General features: G+C 38.7%; 1 protein-coding gene across 1 annotated transcript in view; it reads left to right on the plus strand.

The window, feature by feature from the left end:
- The window catches only part of COL6A6 (collagen, type VI, alpha 6), a 102218-nt gene that overhangs the window by 49348 nt on the left and 30431 nt on the right, over nucleotides 1-22439 (plus strand). Inside the window, exons 23-32 of the mRNA XM_012663274.1 lie at nucleotides 3528-3590; nucleotides 8207-8269; nucleotides 8998-9048; nucleotides 10728-10763; nucleotides 11518-11580; nucleotides 16911-16973; nucleotides 18079-18114; nucleotides 18236-18272; nucleotides 20195-20206; nucleotides 21686-22179. Coding sequence (XP_012518728.1) covers nucleotides 3528-3590; nucleotides 8207-8269; nucleotides 8998-9048; nucleotides 10728-10763; nucleotides 11518-11580; nucleotides 16911-16973; nucleotides 18079-18114; nucleotides 18236-18272; nucleotides 20195-20206; nucleotides 21686-22179 — 918 coding nt within the window. The remainder of the gene's footprint in view (nucleotides 1-3527; nucleotides 3591-8206; nucleotides 8270-8997; nucleotides 9049-10727; nucleotides 10764-11517; nucleotides 11581-16910; nucleotides 16974-18078; nucleotides 18115-18235; nucleotides 18273-20194; nucleotides 20207-21685; nucleotides 22180-22439) is intronic.

The raw sequence follows: 22439 nt of genomic DNA on the forward strand, positions 1-22439 counted from the left end.
AGTTTAGAAATCCTGTTTTAGGCAAGTGCCTCAGAACAGTAGATAGAAAAAAAATCAGATAGAATTGGGTTTATTTCCAATCTCATCTTCTTATTAACTGAATGATTTGGGGTTAAATGCCTTGAGAATCTGTTTTTGATTGGTAAATGTTGTTAATAGGTATCTCACTGTATTGTGAGGATTGAAGACTGTATCTGTTTACCGCTTAGCATAGTACCTTGCACAGAATAAATGCTCAATAAAAGGCAGCCATTACAACAAAGCCAATGCAGATTTGACCTCCAGCTAATGCCTTTCCCCTTTAAATGCCCTCAGCTTCTCTTTACATTTCATAGCTATTCTCCAACTCAAGTCAAGGAAACCCTTTGACTCTCTGATATCTTAGAAATGATAGGAATTTTTTTCTTTCTTTTATAAACCACCAACTTGATCCCTTATCCAACGAGCAGTATTGAGTGGTAATTTATCTGGGAACACTGCAGCTTGAGCCCCATTCAATCAGTTACAAACCTCAGTTTGTTACTTTGTGGGATCCTGCATAGGAAGCAGCATTAGGTTTTCTGATGACAAGGCCCTATGTATATTCATCCATCCATTCATCCCCAATATCTTTTATTTTGGAGCTTCTTAAAACAGGATAATCTCTCATTGTGCTTGTGCATGCTTGGGGTAACTACATATGAAATAATCTCCCAGAAATCTCCATCTCATAGAGTTCATTATGTCTGAAAGACACGTGGAAAGTAGGCTCCTAAGCAAAACTTCCAATTTGTAACTTTTTGTCAAGGACAATTAGAATCTCTCCACTTCCTTTCTCCGTGAAGTACGTGAAAATTTCATGTGGAAAACCAACACAATAAACACACTATTTCATCTCTCTTGGGAATCATTCATGGATAGGCATCTGGATAGATAGATGAATAGACGGATAGGTTGATGGGTTCTAGGTACTGTATGATATTCCAGGCATACGGAGTTAGTAGGATATGCCCCTTCCTTCAAGAAGTATGCACTCTAGTCTCTAGTGAACAAGAGAGAGAAATAAATTAACAATTATTTACAGAGTAAAGGAATCTGGCACTAGTGTGAGACCGAACATGGGCAAGGGCTTCAGATATTCTTCCTGAAACAGTGATGACAACTGTAAGGTTTTCAGAAGTGCCTCTGTACCTCTCCCTAAAGGGAAAAATGGACCAGCTAAGGGTAAAACTTACATAAGTGTGAAGACATAAGACAAACATTTGGTGACTCAGATGGTTTGATGTGCATGAACATAGAGTGATTGAAGTAGTCACAGAAGATGAGGCTACAGAGGCAGGCCATACCAAAATTGAGAGATTTTTACATACTAAACAGACCTTAAACTTTATTCTGAAAGCTACTCAGAATTGAGAATTTCAGATAAGGTGCCAGCATCAGCCTAACATTTTAAATCACTCTGACAAAAGGGTAGAAAATGGATTTGAGAAAGGCCAGGCTGCCGTGAGGAAAGCCAGGAATTTAGGAAGGATTAAGGTGGGCCTGAAGGCAAGTGAGGGCAATGGGAATGGAGGGGGACAGACACAGAAAGTGGACAGATTCTGTGGGTGCAGCTGAGTGGTTTCCACAGGTGAGCTAGAGGGAGGGTCTAGGATGATTCTTAGGCTTCTGGCTTGGGTTTCAGGGGGAGTAAAGGGTGTCAACATTTTTTGATCAAAAGAATATGAGACTAGGAGCATGATAAGGTAGATATTATTTTTGATGATTCCCATGGGGTATCCAATAGGTATTTTAATATGTGGGTCTAATGTTGAGTGGTTGGGACTAGAGATGTACATATTTAGGAGTCATTATGTGGAAGTGGTATGAGAGCCTGTGGGGGGCTACTTGGGAAGAGGGGACAAAGGGAAAAAAACAAGGTCAGAGGATAGAGCCTTAGGACACATGGAGGTTTAAGAGGCAAACAGAAGAAGGGGAATCTTTGAAGGTTAGTGAGAGGAGACTGGAGAGAGATCAAGACCACTGTAACTTGGTGTTACAGAAGCTAAGGGAGAAGTGTCAAAGAATGCATGATCAAACACAAGGTAAGGACAGAAAACATAGCGCCATGCAGTGGTGGAAGTGAAAGACAGGAATGGGTTGAGAGATATTTATGCAGGGTGAATAAATTGAGACTTTTTTTTTGGACATTAGTAATCTTTTTTTTTTTTTTTTTATTCCAGGGTATTGTGAGGGTACAAACATTATACTTTATGTCTTTGCCTCACCCAAGTGCAGGTTAAAGGCATGCCCTTCCCTCCCTTTAGTGCTCCCCGTGTCCTTTAGTTGAGACTTTTCTTTTAAGATGAAGAAGGGCAGGGGAAAGATGGGGGATTCTGGAAAGATTATCTTTCTTAGCAACCAATTCATTGTTCAACAATCCTATTAGGAAATTTTTCGTGTCCAATTTATTATATTTTTAATTTTTGAAAGATGAACTTTTTTTTGTTCTGAACAAAATAAATCTGCTAAGTATCATTGCTTATTACGCAGATTGGTTTATTTATTTTTGAATTACAACAACCGTGACCAAAAGAAAATGTGAAAATGATTTCAATTCACTGGAATTAGGATTACTTACAAATACCTGTAAACAGTTTTACCAAAAGAGATTTCTCTTGCCATATGTTTGGATATCCCAAAGGAAAAATCTGATCCCAAGTGTTAATAACAGAGAAGGGCAGTTGTGTGTTGTCTCTGAATTGAGATTTTAAAATGTTCAGTCTAAAGCTGTTCCAGTAAAACATGCTTTCTAGAACATTGGAAGCACTTCTGTTGCATCTAATAGATTTTTCCATATAGATGTGTGTTACGTTTATCCATCTGCTCAAGTTTTATAATTATGCTCTAAAGTAAGATCTTAAAGCTTTCTTTACATGGGTGTTATATCTTTCTCGTTAAATTCCTTATAAGCATTTTTAATTTTTTTCTTTTGGAAAATGGGGGAATTTCTTTACATTTACTTTTCTAACTTATCACTAGGAAAGAGGAAACTATTTTAGAATATTTCCCTTGTACTATTAATACCTAAATATATTTTGTTAGTAATGCTAATCATTTTTAGTAAAGTTTCTTGAGTTTTCTAATATACAAATTATATTATTTGCCAATAAAGACCACTTTACCCTAAAAAAAATGTTTTCTACCAAAACAAGGGACCAGTAAGAATATAGTTCAAGGCAAATGTCATTTGAAATGCCTTCTTTAAATGTTAGACATTTTAGCGACATCTGCTCCAAGAGCAAAACAGTGAGAACCTGAAATCTCTTTGGAAGACTCACAAGGAAGTACAATCCTTAAGGCAACATCTGGCATGAATTACTTTATTAATTTTCTTTTATTTACTAGACTTTATTTGACAGCTGCAATACTTTTTTCCAGAGCAGGAGTCAATACAGCCATAACTCTTCTCCCATCTGTGGTTCATTTTCCTCTTAGAAGAGACACAAAGGGTTTGAAGGAAACTTGCTTTATGTTTTGCTATATTTGCAATCCTTATTTTGTTTCAGGGGCCTCCAGGACCCGGAGGAGAAGCAGGGAATCAAGGCCATTTGGGAAGCCAAGGAAATAAAGTAGGTCACATTCTTTATATCCACCAAAGTGGAGGTTTTCTACTCAAGAGAACCATGTCTGTTTGTATTAATATTAGCCAGAGCCCTTTCAACACAAGGGAGAATATATCTCATTGCTCCTAAACCCTGGCTTGATTCTTAGAGAGCCAGCAACCTCTAAGGACATGGGTGTGGACCTTGATGAGGTCAGGGATTCCAGCTCAGCATAATTTCATGAAGGGCTACACCCAATTAAAGCTTGAGGGAGCTCAGGGAATGAGGGCTATTCTGGAGCAGACCTTCCTTTCTCTCTTCCAAGCTCTCTGCATCCCTCCCTTTGTTTCCTCCCTTCCTTTTTCTTTTTCTTCCTTCCTTCCTTTCCCCCATTCATACAAACCCTTGCCGAACACCTTTTGAGACCAAGGCACTGTACTGAGCATTTGGCCAGGCCGAAAAGCCGGCTCAAGGAGAGCAGATACCTGTTTTATTTGCTAATGCATCCCTAGTGCTTAGAGCATTTCCTGGCACATAATGCATGCTTAGTAAACGTTTGTCGAATGAGTGAATTTCTGGGTTGCCTAACAATAACTAAGACATGAAATCAACACCACAGAATTTAGAATATTTTCAAGGCTATAATCTATGACATAAAGTGTAGACAAGGATAAGGGGCTAAAATGGAGGTTTAAACCTAGCATTAAAAGACATATTTCTGGGATGGAAAAGACTTTGTATTAATATTAGCCATTCTCCATTCATCATCTACATGGTCTCCTTTTTCTTATATCTTTAGCCTCCTCCTTTCTTCCTGGTTTTCTCTTCTGTGATCCTAAACATGCTACAGTCTCTCCTATCACTGAAAACAAATATCCTCCCTGCTCCAACCTTTCCTAGACCTCACCAGTACAAATAAGTTTGTCTTACAACAAGATGAGGACTTTAGCAAACATAAAGAGGGGGCAGGGGGATTTTAATTAGAAGAAATAGTGTGAAGTAAAGCACAGGGTTGCAAAATCCTGGGAGAAGAGGGGGTGAACATTTCAACAAAATTTTTCATTTGAGCATGAAAAATGATCCTGTCTGGCAGGCAAGAACAAGAAAGTCTGTGGTGACTGACTTTATTCAGTAGCCAGTACATTTGTATCTAAAATTTTTGAATGGAGCAGATGAACACAGCCAGATTTTGGAGAATATTAAATAGGCAACCCAGTGTAGGAATATGATGAAACCTGAGAGATTGGAAGCTAGGAGATCAATTGGTACATATCATAGTCTCCAAGACAAGCAGCAATTGGGTGACTTAACAGAGTGAGGACTTGTGATGATTCCTCAGGACTCTTCCCATAAGAAACTGAGAAAGAGAACTGGGCTCGAAGACTTGGGGGCTTCCAGCCTGAGTAGTAACACCACCACAGACATAGGAGAGTCATGAGGAAGAGTGGGTTTAAAAGAGAAGAAAATAACTTGATTTGGGTGGTAGAGGAAAGTGTTCATGTCTGTTCAGAGATGTAGGTTTCAGAGAATTGGATTTTAAAGAAAAAACTCTTGGTGATGCCTATTTGTTAGAAGTGTAAGAGGAAACATAAGACAATTAATTATTAGGAAAGAAGGAAAATAAACAGAACAGCAAACTGGATTCTGAGAAGAACTGTTCAAGAAGGGGAAGAGGAGTATCAACTGGTACAGAAAAGTTAAGGATGGGAGGAGTGGAGACACCATCATATATGGTGGCTAAGACACTCCAAACAAGAGTTTCAAAAGTACAGCAATTCGGAGGAGAGAAAGGAAGGGGCACAGACTGCAAAGGACTGTGTTGGCAAGAAGGAAATGGATACGGGGCTACAAACCAGGCCTTTTAAGGAGAGGAAGAGGACATTACTCGTACTGGTGAGGTCTGGGAAAGGTTGGAGCTGGGTATTCTTTTCGGTGATAGGAGAAACTGTAGCATGTTTATGATCAGATAAGAGAAAACCAGGAAGAAAGGAGGAAGCTGAAGATGTTAGAAAAAGTAGACGATGTAGATGATGAATGGAGAAATTTCTTGACAAAGATGAGATTTAGGGCATAAGAAAAGGGGTTAGCTTTGTAATGAAGAGCTGCTAACAAGGGCTGCTATGATGGAGTTGAGCAGTTGAGTGTTGCAAAGACAATTAATTGGAGGATATAATAAGATATGTGGATGACAAGAACAGCCAACTTCAAAAGGAAGGGATTTCTAGGGCATGTGGTGTAGCAATAAGCAATAAGCAATAGTCAGGAAATGAAAGTTTGGAATAGAGGCAATGCTGCCTTCTTCCCTGGAGAAGGCTGTAGGGGACGTGGTGTCACTGATGAGAATCAAGTTTGTCTTACGAGTAAGGATGTGTGTATGTTGCATGTGAAATGAAGGCATTCCACTGGGTGTGACAGAAGGCACCCAGTGAGGGAGACAGAGATGGAGGGACCCTAGAGCTGGACAGAGGTGAGTGTGAAAGGAGATAGACATGAGCAGGGAAGTCATGCCTAAGAAGATCATTATTAATAAAAGGAACATGGTGGGGGGCAAGAATTTGGGAGGTAAGTGCCTCAGAGAAAACCCAAACTCTCTGGGCAGCCCAAGGATGGGCTGAGTCTTCTAGACTTGCAGTCCCCAACCCCTGGGCTGTGGACTGGTACCGTCTGTGGCCTGTTAGGGACCAGGCTACAGAGCTCCACTGGGCCCATCCCCATCCCCTGGTCCGTGGAAGAATCGTCTTCCATGAAACTTAGGAATGGGGGAGGGGGGCACAGCAGGAGGTCAGTGGCAGGGGAGCTGCTCCCCATTGGCTGCATCACTGCCTGAGCTCTACCTGCCCCCCACCCCACATCCATGAAAAAATCGTCTTCCATGAAACCAGTTCCTGGTAACAGAAGGTTGGGGACCACTGCTGTAGACTCATTATTAACTGAGATAAACCTCAAACATGTACCCCTGCCTTTCTCCAATAAGTTCAAGTTCCCAGGGAGCCAAGCAACCCAGCAATTAATCCTGGGTTCAATGCCTGGCTCCACCAATTGACCAAGTATATGGCTCTGGACAAGCCATGTGGCTTTCCTTGTTTCCCTACCTTAAAGCAGATGTTCTCAAATTTTAGTGTGTATGTGAATCAGCTGAGAAGCTTATTTAAAAGTGCATATTTCCGGGCTCTGCTCCCAAAGACTAATCCAGTGGGGTCCAAGAATTTTCTTTTATGCATGAACCCTGGATGACTGTGGGATGGGTGGCCCCTAGAGCACACTTTGACTACTACTGCCCTGAAAGAAAGTCATCCGGACAGATAATCTCCTGCTTCCCTTTCATAGAACCCTCTTCTGTTTCACTTCCAGAGTTCAGTGCTGGTGGATGTTTATCCGTTTGCACTTCTCACACTTACTGTTGCCTTTCTATCCCTAAAAATGATTTAACCACTCCCCACCCCTTAAGTGTAGGCTGCACACATTTCCACACTCTTTCCACAAATGTATAGTATGGAAAGGGGAAGGGGGATGGAGAGTAACATGACGGTGGGGAAACTTGACCAACCCTGCCTCAACCATCATCAGGGTTAACACAGACAGTGATAAGTCATGTTGATAACATACACCCCTAATATGATGTGATGAGAATGTACTTCATCACTGTGGTCTTCCTCCACCAAGCCCACAAACACAGTCTAATCATCAGAAAAACATCAGGCAAAAAACCCCGATTGGGGAACATTTCTACAAAATGCCTGACCCATACTCCTCAGAGCTGTCAAGGTTATCTAAAACAAAGAAAGTCTGATAAACTGTCCCAGTCTAGAGAAGCCTAAGGAGATGTGACGCATGGTACCCTGGATGGGATCCTGGAATAGAAAAAGAATATTAGGTAAAAACTAAGGAAATTTGAATAAAGTATAGGCTTTAGTTAATAAGTTAATATTGATTCAGTTGTGACAAATGTACCCTACAAAATTACATTAGTGAATGTAATGTTCACAATAGGGGCAAGTTAATGTGGGATGCATAGGAACTTTCTGTGCTATGTCCATAATACTTCGGTCAATATAAAACTACTCCAAAATTAAAATTTTTTATTTTTTAAGAAGAGTTAACCTTCCTTTGTAAATTTGTGTTAATTTTCCCATGTAACTGAACTTTCCTCAATATAATACTGAGATTGATTTATAACCCACAGTAGATGTTCTTCTAGTCAGAAACTATTGCCAGGGATGCTGTGAACCCTTGACTGTCTTGATTCACAGTCAAAACTTTAAAATTAGATTAATTAATCTGCCATTTTCACAGCAGCCAGATGATTTACGTAAATCATCATGGAAAACAATTATGTTAATTTTTTTAAAACAGTACAGAACTTCCTCCTTGACTCATGGTAAGACATTTTCTTGGCACTAAGCTGCTAAAGATGGCAGCTTGCACTAAACAATAAGTCAGACGTGCTGAGACTTCAGCTGTCAGTGGAGGACTCCTCACTGGCCAGCAATAGCTGTTCCTCTTGTCGCTTGTGCAACACACAGTCCTGGGCACAAACCAATTGTGTGTAATCCACATGAATGCAGTTGAATCCATGCCATCATTCCTAATGTCCATTGCAAAAACAACCTAACAAGGAGATATTTCATTGTTCTGTTTAACAGGGAGAACCTGGAGATCTGGGCGAAAAAGGAGCTATTGGCTTTCCTGGTCCTCGAGGCTTGCCGGTTTGCATTTTATCACTACTTTTGATCTGGCCCTTGGAATCTTTTAGTTCAATAGATACCTGGTGTAGTTCTCTAAAGAGAGTTTTAAGAATACCATCCAAGTCCAGCTTTATAGTTTTCTAGAAATTGGGAGAGAGATTGTCCTCATCTTGGATTAGTTCCTTGGCCAGCTTCCCCAAGGTAGTAATTCCTGGGTACAAAACATCATGACTGGGATGCTCTTAAAGTCAAATTGTCTTTAGCATCCCCATAATCCCCATCAGAGCCTCTTCATCAGAAACCAATCCTGTCCTTTCCCCAGTGCTCAGGGCTTCTACAAAGGCCAGACAGTAGTAGCTAATGCCCAGGTATTTAGGTGTTCTTTTTGCCTAGCAAACTGAAAATGGTATTAAAATACAAATGATATCTGGAAGAGGTAATCCTACTATCTCTTCTTTCTGAAAAATTATTACATGCCTGATATTTTCTCATTTAATCCTTATAACACTCTGAGTAGGGTGTAATTATTCTCATTTTACAGATGAGAAGACTCAGGGACAGTGCATTGTCAGTGTCTGTTACTGACAGTTGCCTTTAGTAACTACCATCACAAAATGTCAGTGGCTTGTCCCAGACAGAGAATCCTGCTTCCCAGTTTCCCTTAATTAAACCAAAAAGCTGATCTCTTATGAATAAGCCTGCCTTTATCTGTAGTCTGGAATGTTTATAATTAATCGCTTTGTTTACAGGGTAATGATGGCAGTCCAGGTTATGGTACTGTTGGAAGTAAGGGAGCAAAAGTAAGTCACATCTACTGAAAGCTAGACATTTTCCATTTACGTTTTGTTGCTTGTTTTGTTTGCCACATTTGAGAGGAAAAAAAGCAATAAATAAGGCAGTCTTGGGCAGTTAGAAATATATTGGGATAATTTATTTGCTAAAATCCCGTGGGGAATGTGGTAGAGAAGAAAACAATGTGGTGGTTTAAGGTGCAGGAAACAATTGTAACTTGAAAATGAATTTTCTGTTCTTTGCAGTGATATGTGGCTAGAGTCTGACTTGCTGAAAATTACATCTAAGCAGCCCTGCACTCAAATTTACTCAGGGAGGCATTCCAAAATTTGTCATCCTCTTATCATGTTTGCTTTAACCATTAGTGAGGGGTTTTACAGGGTTTTTTACAAATGCATTGGGGCCAAGCAATAACTTAAAAATAAAACTATATATCAGAATGATAATTTTGTATTGCCACTGAATATTTAAGTGGCTGGAGCTAAGATACATAAGTTTACCAAAACCAGTGATTTCTATATGCCAACAATAACCAGTAAGAAGGCATAATGAAAAAGACCCAAACATAATTACAAAATCCACAAAAACATAATTTAGTTAAAGATAGCCTTTCTGCAAAATGTTTGAGACCTATGACAAAGAATTACTGAGATGGAAAACCTCAGTAATCAAGAGGCATACCAAGATGGAAAGTCTTAAATATTATAAAGGATCAATATAATTTCAAGTGAAATCTCAGTGGGAATGATGCAAAAAGCTGTTTGAAAGAATAAAGAACCAAAAGAAGCTAAAACTTTTATTTCAGTTTTTCAACATGGTTTCAGAAGCTAAAACTTTTCGAAAAATAAAGAGAGATTTCCTGTGAAGTATTCATTAGAATAGAGAAAAGTTAACATAATCATAATATAACCTTTTAATATCCCATAAGAAGGGAAATATTAAGTAGTGTATGGCATTAGAATATTAGCCATACTACAAAATGAATGTATACGAAGATTGTAATTATGCAAATAAATTTTTATGTGGCAATTTCAAGTAAACTTCAGAATGTACTCAGAAAAACATTTATGGCGATTGTGTAAAATTCATTTTTAAAAAGTTAAAAGGAAATATGACGATATGTATAATTCTGGATAGTAAGATTTGGAAGACTTTATTCTTTTGATTTCATATAAGTTTGAGCATTTATTACTTTTAATCAGAAAATTTAATTTTAAATAAAATGGATTTTTTTCATCAAATAGGAGTTAATATATCTCTTTAACTATGGTCTTTGGCCAAAGTAAGGTAAACAGAGGACCTGAAAATTATCGATTATACACTCTCTATAGGCTTCCCAAATTTCTCCATTAAAATCCATTCTAAGACGATTTCAGAGACACACAGCCAAATGACCACCTATTCTGTTATATGTATGCAGAAGAAAGAGAGCTGATTCATCATTCCTCAGATGTGTACTTTTAGCCACTGATCTTGAGTTGTCATGATATTTTGATGAAACCAGTAAATAGTTTAATTTAGAAATTGGAGTTAGTTTCTCAAATACTGAGATACAGTTTCCAATTGTTCAGCCCTTCCTTGATACAGAAGTACTAAAACTAAATGAGGCAGCAGGTAAAATTAATGTCAGTATAAACCTAATTGGGTGAAACATGCATATATTAATCTTTCCTATTGTCAATTACAGGGGCAAGAAGGATTCCCTGGAGAAAGTGGACCTAAGGTATTGTGTACTTCATAGTAATTGGAGATCAGTCGGAAATACTCCTGGGCTTATGAAATGTATCCTAGGCCAACAGGAGAATAGTGAATGGTAAATAAATGTCCTACCTTTGTGGGGAAAAGGAGAGAAGAAACAGGCAAATTTTTTTCAGCTTTTAAGTTTATACATTTGTTTAAAAGTGTAAGACTTAAAAATATTTCTTTTCTAGTTTTTTAACTCAGGTACAGAAAGAAAGTTAATCCTTTTAAAATTTTTCTTCTCAAATGGATTCCTTCCCCTCTGTCATATATATTTTCTTCTTTGTTCAAAGAAAAGTAAAATGTAAAGAAAACCAAAATTGTCTGATTTCATCTGGTTCAATTTTCCCAATATGTTTATAAATCATCTTCAGATAAGTTAGCAATGACATCATTTACTGATGGCTTTTAGTTTTTCTAGAAACCCTTACTGAACTCAGTAAATATCAGGTTCTGTGGTAGAGTCAGAGGACAAAATAAACGGCACAGTTGATGTCTCCAAGGAGCCCTTGTTCTGGCTGGGGAGACAGAGAGTAAAATGATAACAGTGCAGTGTGCTATGTAGAGAGCTTTGCAAACAAAAAGGAAAAAAACTTTGTTAAAAAATGTTAAAAAATATATGTATATATAAATGAAAAATGTCTTCATGTTAGAATCAGTTTAAAAATGCAAATATATCTCTGTGAAATAGATATATTTGATTTTAATAACCATTTTATTTTAATGTACGTATTTAGGGTGAGATTGGGGACGCTGGTGACCCAGGAGAGACAGGACCCAAGGGAGCTAGAGGCAAAATGGTAAGCTTCTTAGATTTCGGTTGCTGACAGCCTCCATTACTTTGGGAAGTCCTTCATGCATTTATAATCATTTGAGTTGTCATTTTTTCCCAAAGATGTACAAAATGTGTGTATTTTTTGTTAAGGCAAACTTAGGGAAAGGAAATGGCTATATTAGACATCCCTCAGTGCTAGCCAGAAGGCAACGAACTATTTGCTTTTAGTGAAAAAGTTCACCTGTTCTGGCTGCCAAGGTACTATACTTAACACTGGAAATAAGGTTGTTTTAAGGAATCCTTGTGATCCAAAACAGGCTTTGCACTGCCAAAACATGGTCAGTTTAATCCTGTCTCCCTGGCAGGTTCGGTGCAACCGAATGCCCACTGGCATCTTGTGTTCAGTATTAAGGTTCTGTTAAACTACTTTTAATGAAGTGTACGTGGAAAGATTCCCTCCTCATTTAGCTCAAGAGAGAGCATTTCTAGTTACTATGTAACTGAATATGTCTTTATTATCCTCTGGAGGGGCTTAGATATTGCCTAATGTTTTAGATCACTCTGAATACACACAAGTCTCCAGTACACTTCATCTCACGGGCTTGTCTTGGGTTCCAGTGGGTTGAGAATGGATTTCTTGCATTCGCAGAGTCTACATAGAGTGTGTATAAATGAGGTGGCTGTTTTATATTAAAGAAAACTTAAGATAATTGTCTCTCAATACAGCCTTCATCTTTTTTCCTCAGAATAGCACTGATCAGGCAAACTGGCCTTAATTTAACATGTCAATTAGCAAGGATTAAAAAAATCTGATTAAAAATTTATACTTGAGGTGGTTTTCCAGTTTTGTCTTCATAGTTAATTTTATTCCAATCTAGTTTTCTTTTTACAAACGCTAACAAGAACTTTGTATAGAGATTATTTTTATGTAAGTTTTAGAGGTACAAAACAAGGAAACCTCTCTTTTTCCTCACCTCCTCCCGAGAGGACTGCTTCCCAGCTATAATTCTTTTGTCAGACATGTTTTTTGGATTGCTATTCTTTAACATTATGCTCTCAAAAAAAAAAAAAAAATGACAAAGGCTAATATAATTAGAAAAATAATTAGAAAAGACTTTCAAATTAATCCAGATGTCATCTGCATTAAGTATCCCTGGATCATTTCCCTTGGCTTATTAATCGAAGTTGTTTAACCTTGAACATCGGAAGCATGCTACAAGTTCAGCTGTTTGTTGGGTCCCTCCTCCCAATGGCACATTAATAATTTCTTTTAAAAAAACAGTAAACTAAGGGGAAACAAACTTTCTTCCTTGATCTTTGGAAATACTCCAATTTCCTTTTTGTTCTCCATGTTGGACAATTTATCGCTGTTTGTAACTTATTCCACCCACCCACCTGCTCTTTCCACCTTTACAAGAGCATTTTTGTATTTAAAGTTTAGACTTTGAAAAATTCCAGGTTTTCTCTTGACAGAGTTGAAGATTTAGAAGATTTTGATAAACTTTGCCTTAAATTCCGAGTTCCTCTTCAGTTCTCTTGAAATTATATTCCTAGTTTAAGTTCTATACATCTTCACTTTGGATTTTTTCCTCAAAATTTTTTTTTAGGCTGGGCACAGTGGCTCATGCCTGTAATCCTAGCACTCCGGGAGGCAGAGGCAGGAGGATCATTTGAGGTCAGGAGTTTGAGACTAGCCTGAGCAACAGCAAGACCCCATCTCTACCCAAAAAATAGAAAAATTAGCCAGGCATGGTAGTGTGCACCTGTAGTCCCAGCTACTTCAGAGGCTGAGGCAGGAGGATTGCTTGAGCCCAGGAGTGTGAGGTTGCAGTGAGCTATGATGACACCACTGCACTCTCTCCTGGGCAACAAAGTGAGACCTTGTCTCAAAAAAAAATTAAATTTTACCGTGATTTTTAACTTATTTTATTTTGTGTATATGTGTATTTTGTATGTAGTTTTTTAGTTTTTTGTTTTGTTTTTTTACCAACATTACACATGTACACAATTTAAAGCAGGGTTTCTCAACATCAGCACTATTCACAATTTTGGCTGGATAATTCTTGTTGTGAGGGGCTGTACTCTGCATTGTAGGATGTTTAGCCCCATCCTTAGCGTCTACCCACTAGATTCCAGCATCAACCACCCTCCTCGCCTAGCTACGACAGCTGAAAATGTCTTCAGATATTGCCATATGTCCCGGGGCGGGATGGGGGGAGTAAGCAGAATTCTCCCCAGTTCAGAGATTCTCTTAAACCACTGGTTTAAAGAGTCAAATAACTTCACAAGGTTTCTTATTGAGAAAAAAAAAAAAAAATGACAATCTCTCCATCCCCTCCTTTCATTTCCTTCTTCCTAGAAACAACAACTTTCATTTCTGAACTGATTCATTTGGAATTGACAGTATGCCTCTAAATATCATGCTTGTATTCTTACTTTCTTGATTTTTAAGTTTTTTTAGGCATTATAAACTGACTTGCTACTATAACAGTTGCTGATTTACCTTTCTTAATTTGCCATTTGTCTGAATCTTACCTGAAGACTTTTAGATGCAGCAAATATTCTATCGAATTTAATCCTGACTGACCCAGAGCTTCTGGCCTGACCAGCACGATGTGGTTTCCCTCTGTGTGGCGCCCAGCTGCCGCACTGCAGTCGCCCTCACGTCCACCCTGGGGACACCCTTTGCTTCTCTTCTGTGTTGGATCTCTGCTTCTCGTTCCCATTCCCAGACTCCTGTTGGATTTCCCCTTTGTTTCATGAAAAACTCATCTAGTAGCCTGCTAAGAGACGGATGAGAGGTCAATTTTTTTGATACAGCCAACATCTGAAAATGGCTTTATTCTACCTTCAGATGTGATTGATATTTTGGCCTGTATGCAATTCTAAGTTGGAATTAAATCCTCAGAATTTTGAAGGCAGTCATTTCTCTACTATTTCCAGCTGCTTTTGTTGCTTTGGGGAAGGACAAAGCCATTCTGATTCCTGATCTTTTGAATGTGACCAATTTTCTCTCTCTGGAACCTTATTGGATTATCCTTCTGTCTCTAGTGTTTTGATACTTCATTTATGAGCTGGGGTGTGGTGCCTTTTTATCCATTTTCCTGGGCATTCGTTAGGCCCCTTGAGCCTAGAAACATGTGTCCTTCAGTTCAAAGAAGTGTTCATTAATTATTTTGATGATTTCTTGCCCTCTGTTTTCTCTAGTCCCTATTTTTAAAATACCTACTTGGTATATTAATATATTCCTTCAATTTTCTTATCTCTTCTCTCCTATTTTCCAGCTCTTTGTTTTTTTGCTCTATTTTCTGGGAGAGTTCCTTGAATTTACCTTACAATGTTTCTCTCATACTTTAATTTTCAAGAGCTTGTTTTTGTTGAGAATGTTCCTTTCTTGTGGTAAACCATTCTTGTTTCATGGTTGAAACATCTTCTCTGATCTCTCTGAGGATAAATGTGTATTTTGAAGTTGTCTCTGCCCAACATTGTTTTCTGCAGTTTCTTTTTCTGTTTTGATCTCTATTTCTCAAGTTTCAAGAATGAGCTCTCTTCATATTTAAGACTTGAGGACAAAAAGACTGAGTGGAAGCCCTGAGGACATGAGTGGCGCTTGTCAACTACAAGTTTCACTGGAGAGCGCTCTGGCTGAACTCTTTATCTAGCAAAGCCGCGACATCCGAATCTTTAGGTCTGTCGTCTTTGTCTAATCAAATTCCCCTGAAAACAATTTTTTCAGTTTCCTACCTGGACATTAAAAGTCTAGCTGGCAGATATCTAGAAGCCATGGGAAAAAAGAACTAGAGAGTCTCACATCTACTGTGCACACCTGCATTTCATCTCCCGGTTTCAGTGTGGTACCATGGGTCCTCCGCTCTGCCTGGAGTCCCACTTCAGTTTGTTGCTAGTGTGGAAAAAGGGACATTGACTCAACTGTTGAGAATAGAGAGGAGATTTGGGGATTCTTAAAATGATTTTCAACTAAACCTCTTTATTTCACCTCTTCCCCTCACCTTCACTTCTGGAGGGCGTGGTGCTGCCAAATCCTCAGCCTTCTGGGAATGTGTGATAGAAAACACGTTGGTTCTTGGCTTTCCCTGCTGCTAGCTTAGGATTCATCTTTCTCAGATCTGCTAAGCCATTTAACACTTACACATCTGCTTTCCAGATGCCTATTGTCTTCTTCTCATTTTCCCTATCATTGTTTTTTGCCTTTTTTAAAAAATCTGCTTACTATTACTGGAGAGGTACAAAAGTAAATGCATGTATTCAATCTGCCATTTTTTTCCTGGAGGTTAATCAATATCTTCTAAATAAAATATGGGCAGTAAGTTCATTTTCTCACTCAACCCAGAGCACTATCAATATCATTGTACTACCCAAAGGACATCAATAATTACTGTTTCATAGGCAATAATTTTACAAATTAAGTTGATTTTAGACAACTTCATTTTTTATTCCTATAAAGGTTATAAATCCTTGGCATATTGAATGAAGTATAAATATTACTCCAATTTTTAAACTAAATTCTTAGCTCTCCTTATGATAAATTTATTGTTGAATGCACACAGAAAAAGCAGATAACAACTGTGGTTTTTTTTTTTAATTTCAAAATCTTTTTTTAATTTCAAATGTTTTTGTTACATGACAACTGTTGTTTTCATTATTGCTGTTATCCCCCACTTCATTACAAATATTTCCAGCTAACAGTTAAGTGTTTCTGTTATTTTAAAGGCTTTTAAATTCTAATTTTGTCTTTCCAGGTTTTTTCTTTTTTGCTTGTTTTTCAGTTTACTCACCTACCATTTCGTTTAGATAAAAAGTATTTTTTTGACCCAAGAATTCTAGTCCTAGCACTCTTCCCTAAGGAAATAATCAGAATTGTGCTTATTACAACAATGTGCTTATTACAACAAACCTAAATGCTAATAATCAGGGACTGATGAAATTAATCACAGTATATCCATATAATAGAATACATCCATAAAAAATCATTTCGTAAAAGAATATTTAGTAACATGAAATATTCAGAGATATATTTAGTTTAAAAGGTAACAGGAAAAAGTATGCTCCAAATAAATTTTAAAAAAAGGAATATATATCTTAATACTAAAAGAATAAAAGACACCAAAATGTTAACAATGATTATTTGGGGAAGAAAGGATTGCTGGGGACTTTTTTTCGTTCTTTGTGTTTTTCAGAAATCTCTCAATTTTCTAAAGTGAAAGGGAAATTTTCACTTTTGAATTTGCACCTTTGAAATTTAAATTTTTTAATTGGAATTTAATTTTTAATGTGAATTTTAATTATACATATGTGCATAAATGTAACTTTTAAATAAACAAATTCTACTTTGAGGTATCTGCTGGGCTTCCAGGAGAGCAAGGATCCCCTGGGGAGCCAGGACCTCCTGGACGCAAGGTAGGTAGAAAAGCTATAAATCACACCAGGTCCTTTTCCATGTTAGAAAAATTCAATGCATAGAAACTTCACTGTACAAATGTGAATGCCTTCTGTCTCTGCTGCTTGGCTACTGTCTTCACTATTCTTCTACCTTTATATGTTCAGAGGAGAAAAAATGCTGATTAAATATCTCTTGGGAAGTGGGGGAAATTGAGGAAGGAAATGAAAAGTATTAGACTAAAATGGTATGTTTCAATTCTCAATGAATTTTATTTATCTGTCCAGTCATTGCCCTATTTCTACATTTAATAAGTGATCATTGAATGAATGGAAGTGGAAGGAAATTAATAAATAGTGAATATGGTCAAAGTTGCATTCACATGAAACTTATTTGCTTCAGGAGTTTGGATGGGGCTCTGTGGCATTTTTTCTTGGGTGTCTTTCTTTGAGAAAAGCCAGACTCTTCCTGTTCCAAAAATGGGATTGAACACATGAAATTAAAACCAATTCCACTTTGTTCTTTCTATCCCCAACCCAGACAGATATATATATTCATATATTTTTTTTCATTCATTTTTTTGGAAGGTAGTTGGGATACCCTTTCCAGATGTTCAGTTTGAGTCTCATCCTTTTGTCATCCAGCCAGTGAAGGGAACAGATGAAGGTTCAGCTCTGGCTGCTGTTCAGTGGCCAGGGCAGAGCACGGGAGTTGAAGAACTCTAAACCTCTGCTGTAGGAGGGAGGCAGCCGCACGCATAAGGTTCAGCCTTAGCTAGTCCTGAGTCATAGGCCTGCCCCAAAGCTCTGCAGCCAGTGTCAAGTTGTTGACTTCATTCTTGGAGTCTGGACAGCCCTTATCATCTGGGGATAGAGCTGGAGGAAAGTAGCCTTTGGAGGCTTGGGTGCCTCAAGCTTGATGCTTATAGTTTGTTCCCCTCAAAATATTGCTGTTAATTAGGTGATGCATATCTACCTGTATTCTTTTTTTCCCCCTTATTTTTCTAACTTAATAAAAGTTAGGCTTTAAAAGGTATCACTTTCTTAGGGTCATGTTAGTGCACATTCTGGCTACTGATGTGTGTGTCTAGAGCCATGAAAACTTTTTGTTTGTTTGTTTCTCTAGGGTGTGAAAGGTGCCAAAGGATTGGCTTCATTTTCAGTATGTATCTCCTGACTACAGCAGAGTGCTCTGAGCACTCCATTAAATTTATTTGTTTTTAAACTTCAGGGTCTAACAGTCTGTGTTGTGTAATTCTTTCTTTTTTATTTTTGAACTGCAGACATGTGAGCTTATTCAGTATGTGCGAGACCACAGTCGTAAGTACCCTGCTTAAAATGATCACCCAAGTCGTCAGCATTCACAGAAGGAAAACGGGAACTCTGCATTCAGAATTGAGATAATTTATCGGCTAACTTCTTAAAATTAGAGATGTCACTGCATATATTTTGAATCAGCATAGACTGGTGACTATTAACTCCCTCTCTGGCTGCCAGCATCTCTGTTAGAGCCTGTTCCAAGCACTGAGCAATAATATATCTAGTGCTTTTAATCTGGAGAAAATTGAGGTTTAAGGTCAGCATTCTCTTAATGGTGAAATCAATCAGTGAAGAGTCACAAGGAACTTTTCAAAAATGATTATTAACGCCTGCCAGTAACTGATGGGATTGAATTCACCTGGTGTGAAAGAAGCAGCTCTGATAAGAGGGTGGAAGCCTGGTGGGTGGAAGCCCTGATTTGAATACTTTGGTTTACTATTTATTCCTTTCCTGAAAAGGTATGTTTGATTACTTTTAGTTGAGCTGATTTGCTTATAAAATTCATAATAATGCTCATTCTGCCAATATTTTTTTCTCTCTCTCAAAATTTTTAAAAAAATATAATTTGATTTTGTAAATGTTCATTTGAATTTGTTTTAAGACCCTTGTATTAAATAACAGCCTCTTCTATCAAAATATCTTGGTACCATCAAAAAAATTTCATGTACAAGATTAGGAGAGAGTTGACTATTCACCTACAAATGCATAATAACTTCTCAAGTAATATGACTGAAAGGAGGAGTCAAAAGTTCCCTTAAGGCATTTGGGGGGAGAAAAATAGACAAATTAAGACCCCATTTCTATAGAGAGCATTGGTCTCCAAGATACAGACTTTTAAAAGCTCAGAATGCAGTATCCATCAGAGCTCTGTTTTTTCACAGCAAAACGGAACCACGATGGGAAGCAAAATACATATATATGTTGGGGTATGAAGATTGGTTGTTTTGGGGTGAATTAGCACAGTAGGTTTTCTGACATAGGAGCCATGTGAATCATAATGGCTCAAGGGCAAATCCAAGTGTGATGGGACTTGACCTTTAAAAATTTGAGAGGCTCAATACAAAATCACAAATCCAAAAGTAGGTACAAAGTTATTTCAAAAGTAAGTGTTAGAACAAAAAAGGAAATGATGAGTAACTTCCGTACATTTTATAAGAGCATGTGGTCATGGAACAACATGGCTAGGGCCCCTCCCAGGAAAGGCTTTGCAAGGGGACCCTGTGAGAGATCTCAATTAGCGCTGTCCAATAGAAGTTTCTGCAATGATGGAAGTGTTCACTGTGCTGTCCGATACAGTAGCCACAAGCCACATGTGGCTTTGAGCACTTGAAATATGGACAGTGTAACTAAGAGTTGAATTTTTAACTTCATTCAATTAAAGTTTCAAGAGCTATATGTGGCTGTGAATGCCATGTTGGACAATGCAGGTCTAAAGCAAATATTCATTTACTTCAGAGTAAATCCACCTCTGACATTTATATAATATATAAATATGCACATATATATACAAATACAAACATACAGACATATTGTGTGTGTATGTGTATATATAATTGATAGCTATGGGTAGCTACGTAGGAAAGATTTAGAGTAAAGGGAAAGGAGTTAGGACTTTTTAACTTTTCAAATTCAGTGCACCTCCCTGCAACATCATGTTCCCTCCCAGGCAAAGACTCTTTGCCTCTGACAGCTGGCTGCAGGCTGCTGATTTATGGCTGTAAATGGTCCCACTTGTTCTCCCGTCCCCTTCCCCATGCTGGGCTTTGTCTACATTTTCTCCACACCCTATCTGTTACCTTGATTTTTGAGTTATCTACAAAAAGCAGACATAGCAGAACCTCACTGTCATGATTTTCCTACATGGTACAGAGCTCTATTCTCCTACCAAATAATAACTGATGTTCTCTGTTCTTCTTTCCCAGCTGGTGGACACGGTGAGTAATCTATTTACAGCATGTCTTAATCAAGCTCCAAAATGTCATACATCTGGAAAGATGAATTAGAGCCATGTATTGGCTGCCAACTGATATAAATTTTATCCAGGCTTTCTTTGCTGCTTTATACTGGTAGCAGAGTCCTGCCTCCAATAAATCACTCAAGTTTTAGCTGAGCTTCAGAGCTATTTCTCAACCAAGCATTTTTTGATTTTTATTAATATCTTAATGACTAACATCACCATTCAAGTTACTTCTAGATTTTTTTAATACTATTCTTACCCCTTCATTTTCTTTCTCTGTCATATTGTCTCTGTAGTCCAGTGGTTAGGGATTAAGAGGCAGAGGGGACAGAATAAAAGTAGGGAAGATCACATGGCAGGTAAGCAGAATATACAGCTCAGATAATGCTAAATCCACGAGCTTGTGCCTGGTGTTAATTACCACATTGGCTTAAGAGTTTCAGTGCTGGTTTTCAAGTATCTTACAAGTGCTTCCTGACATGTTTTGGTATAAACCCCTCATCACCCTCTTATACATTTATATCCTTATACCTTCTGCATAAACCCACCAACTCATGTCCTCTGATTGCTTGTTCATGCATTTAACAAATATTTATTGAAAGCCTACTTTGTGCCAGTATCTGTCCTAGGCCCTGGGGACACAGAGTTGAACAATGGACGTGCTTCCTGGCCTCAGAAACTCCTGTTCTTGTGGAGGATCCAGATAATAAATAAACAAATATGGATGAATTAAGAACCCTGTAGTTGCTGTGAATGAGAGAAAGCGTAGCATACTCTGTCACAGGATAGTGTGAGGGGAGAGATGTTTTGGACGGAGGGCTCTTCTTGCAGGCAGTGAAATTGAAGTTTGGAGTGAAGAATGAAAAGGAGCCAGCTTCAAGAGCTAGGAAGAGAGAACTGCAAGGGCAGAGGCCATGAAACAGAAAATACCTAAGATGTCTCTTAGGAACCGATGGAGCCCAGCATGACTTAGATACATTTAGGGAAAAGGAAAGCTTCACATGAGAAAATGGGGAAATAGGCAGGAGCTGGAGCAAGCTGAGCTTTGCAGTCATAATAAGGAGGCTGGATTTTATTTGAATTGTGATGGGAGGGTATTAAAGAGTTTGTTGAAAGTATTGAGGGGGGAGGAGCATGATGGACAATTTTTTATTTTTTTATTTCTTTAAATTTCAGAATATGGGGGTATAAACATTTTGGTTACGTAAATTGCTTTTGTACCGTTTGAGTCAAAGTGTGCTGATGGACAAGTTCTTAAAGCTTGAGCCGCTGTGGGGAGAGTGGATTGCAGGGGGGATAGTTATTCAAGATTTAAGTATTTGATATTTTACGTTTGTTTTAATGCTCACATTATTATTTATAAATATTTGAAAAGTTAACACTTAAAATTACTTTGCCTTCTATACATCCTTTAAGTAAGGTTGCTACGTGATAAGGGACATGTTCTTGTCTTCAGGAAAACCCGAATGCCCGGTGCATCCAACCGAGCTGGTGTTCGCGCTAGACCAGTCCCGGGACGTCACGGAGGAGGAATTTGAGCGCATGAAGGGGATGGTGGCCTCCCTGGTGAGAGACGTGAAGGTGCGGGAGGCCAGCTGCCCCGCGGGGGCGCGCGTCGCCATCCTCTCCTACAGCTCCCACGCCAGGCACCTCGTCCGCCTCTCGGACGCCTACAGGAAGAACCGACTTCTCAGGGAGATCCAGGCCATTCCGTACGAGAGATCCTCAGCCAGCCGGGAGATTGGCAAAGCAATGAGGTTTATTTCCAGGAACGTCTTCAAGCGCACGCTCCCGGGCGCGCACACGAGACGCGTCGCCACGCTTTTCAGCAGCGGTCAGTCCTCCGACGCCCAGGCCGTCGTCGCGGCTGCCATGGAGTTCAGCGCGCTCGGCGTCGTCCCCGTGGTGGTGGCCTTCGGCAACGTGCCCGCCGTCAGGCGCGCCTTTGCGGTACGCGGGGAGGCCTTTCGCAGAACAGTCTCGATTACTTTGCCGGTATTCAGGAGCCCCTGTGAGAAAGTATAGAACTGTACTTCCGTGCCTTCAAAATCAAGGTCATTTGTTTGGAAGTTTTGTAAAATTCTGGATTGGCAGAGTGGAGTCATAAGTGTTCATTACTGCCTGCGGGCGACACGCTATGCCCTTTATGTGCATTATCTGTTTAATTCCCACAAGTAGTGTGTGTGAGATAGACGCAGTTGTTATTCCCA

The sequence above is a fragment of the Propithecus coquereli genome, unplaced genomic scaffold (assembly GCF_000956105.1).
Source record: "Propithecus coquereli isolate 6110/MARCELLA unplaced genomic scaffold, Pcoq_1.0 Scaffold12, whole genome shotgun sequence".
Classification (NCBI taxonomy): Eukaryota; Metazoa; Chordata; class Mammalia; order Primates; family Indriidae; genus Propithecus; species Propithecus coquereli.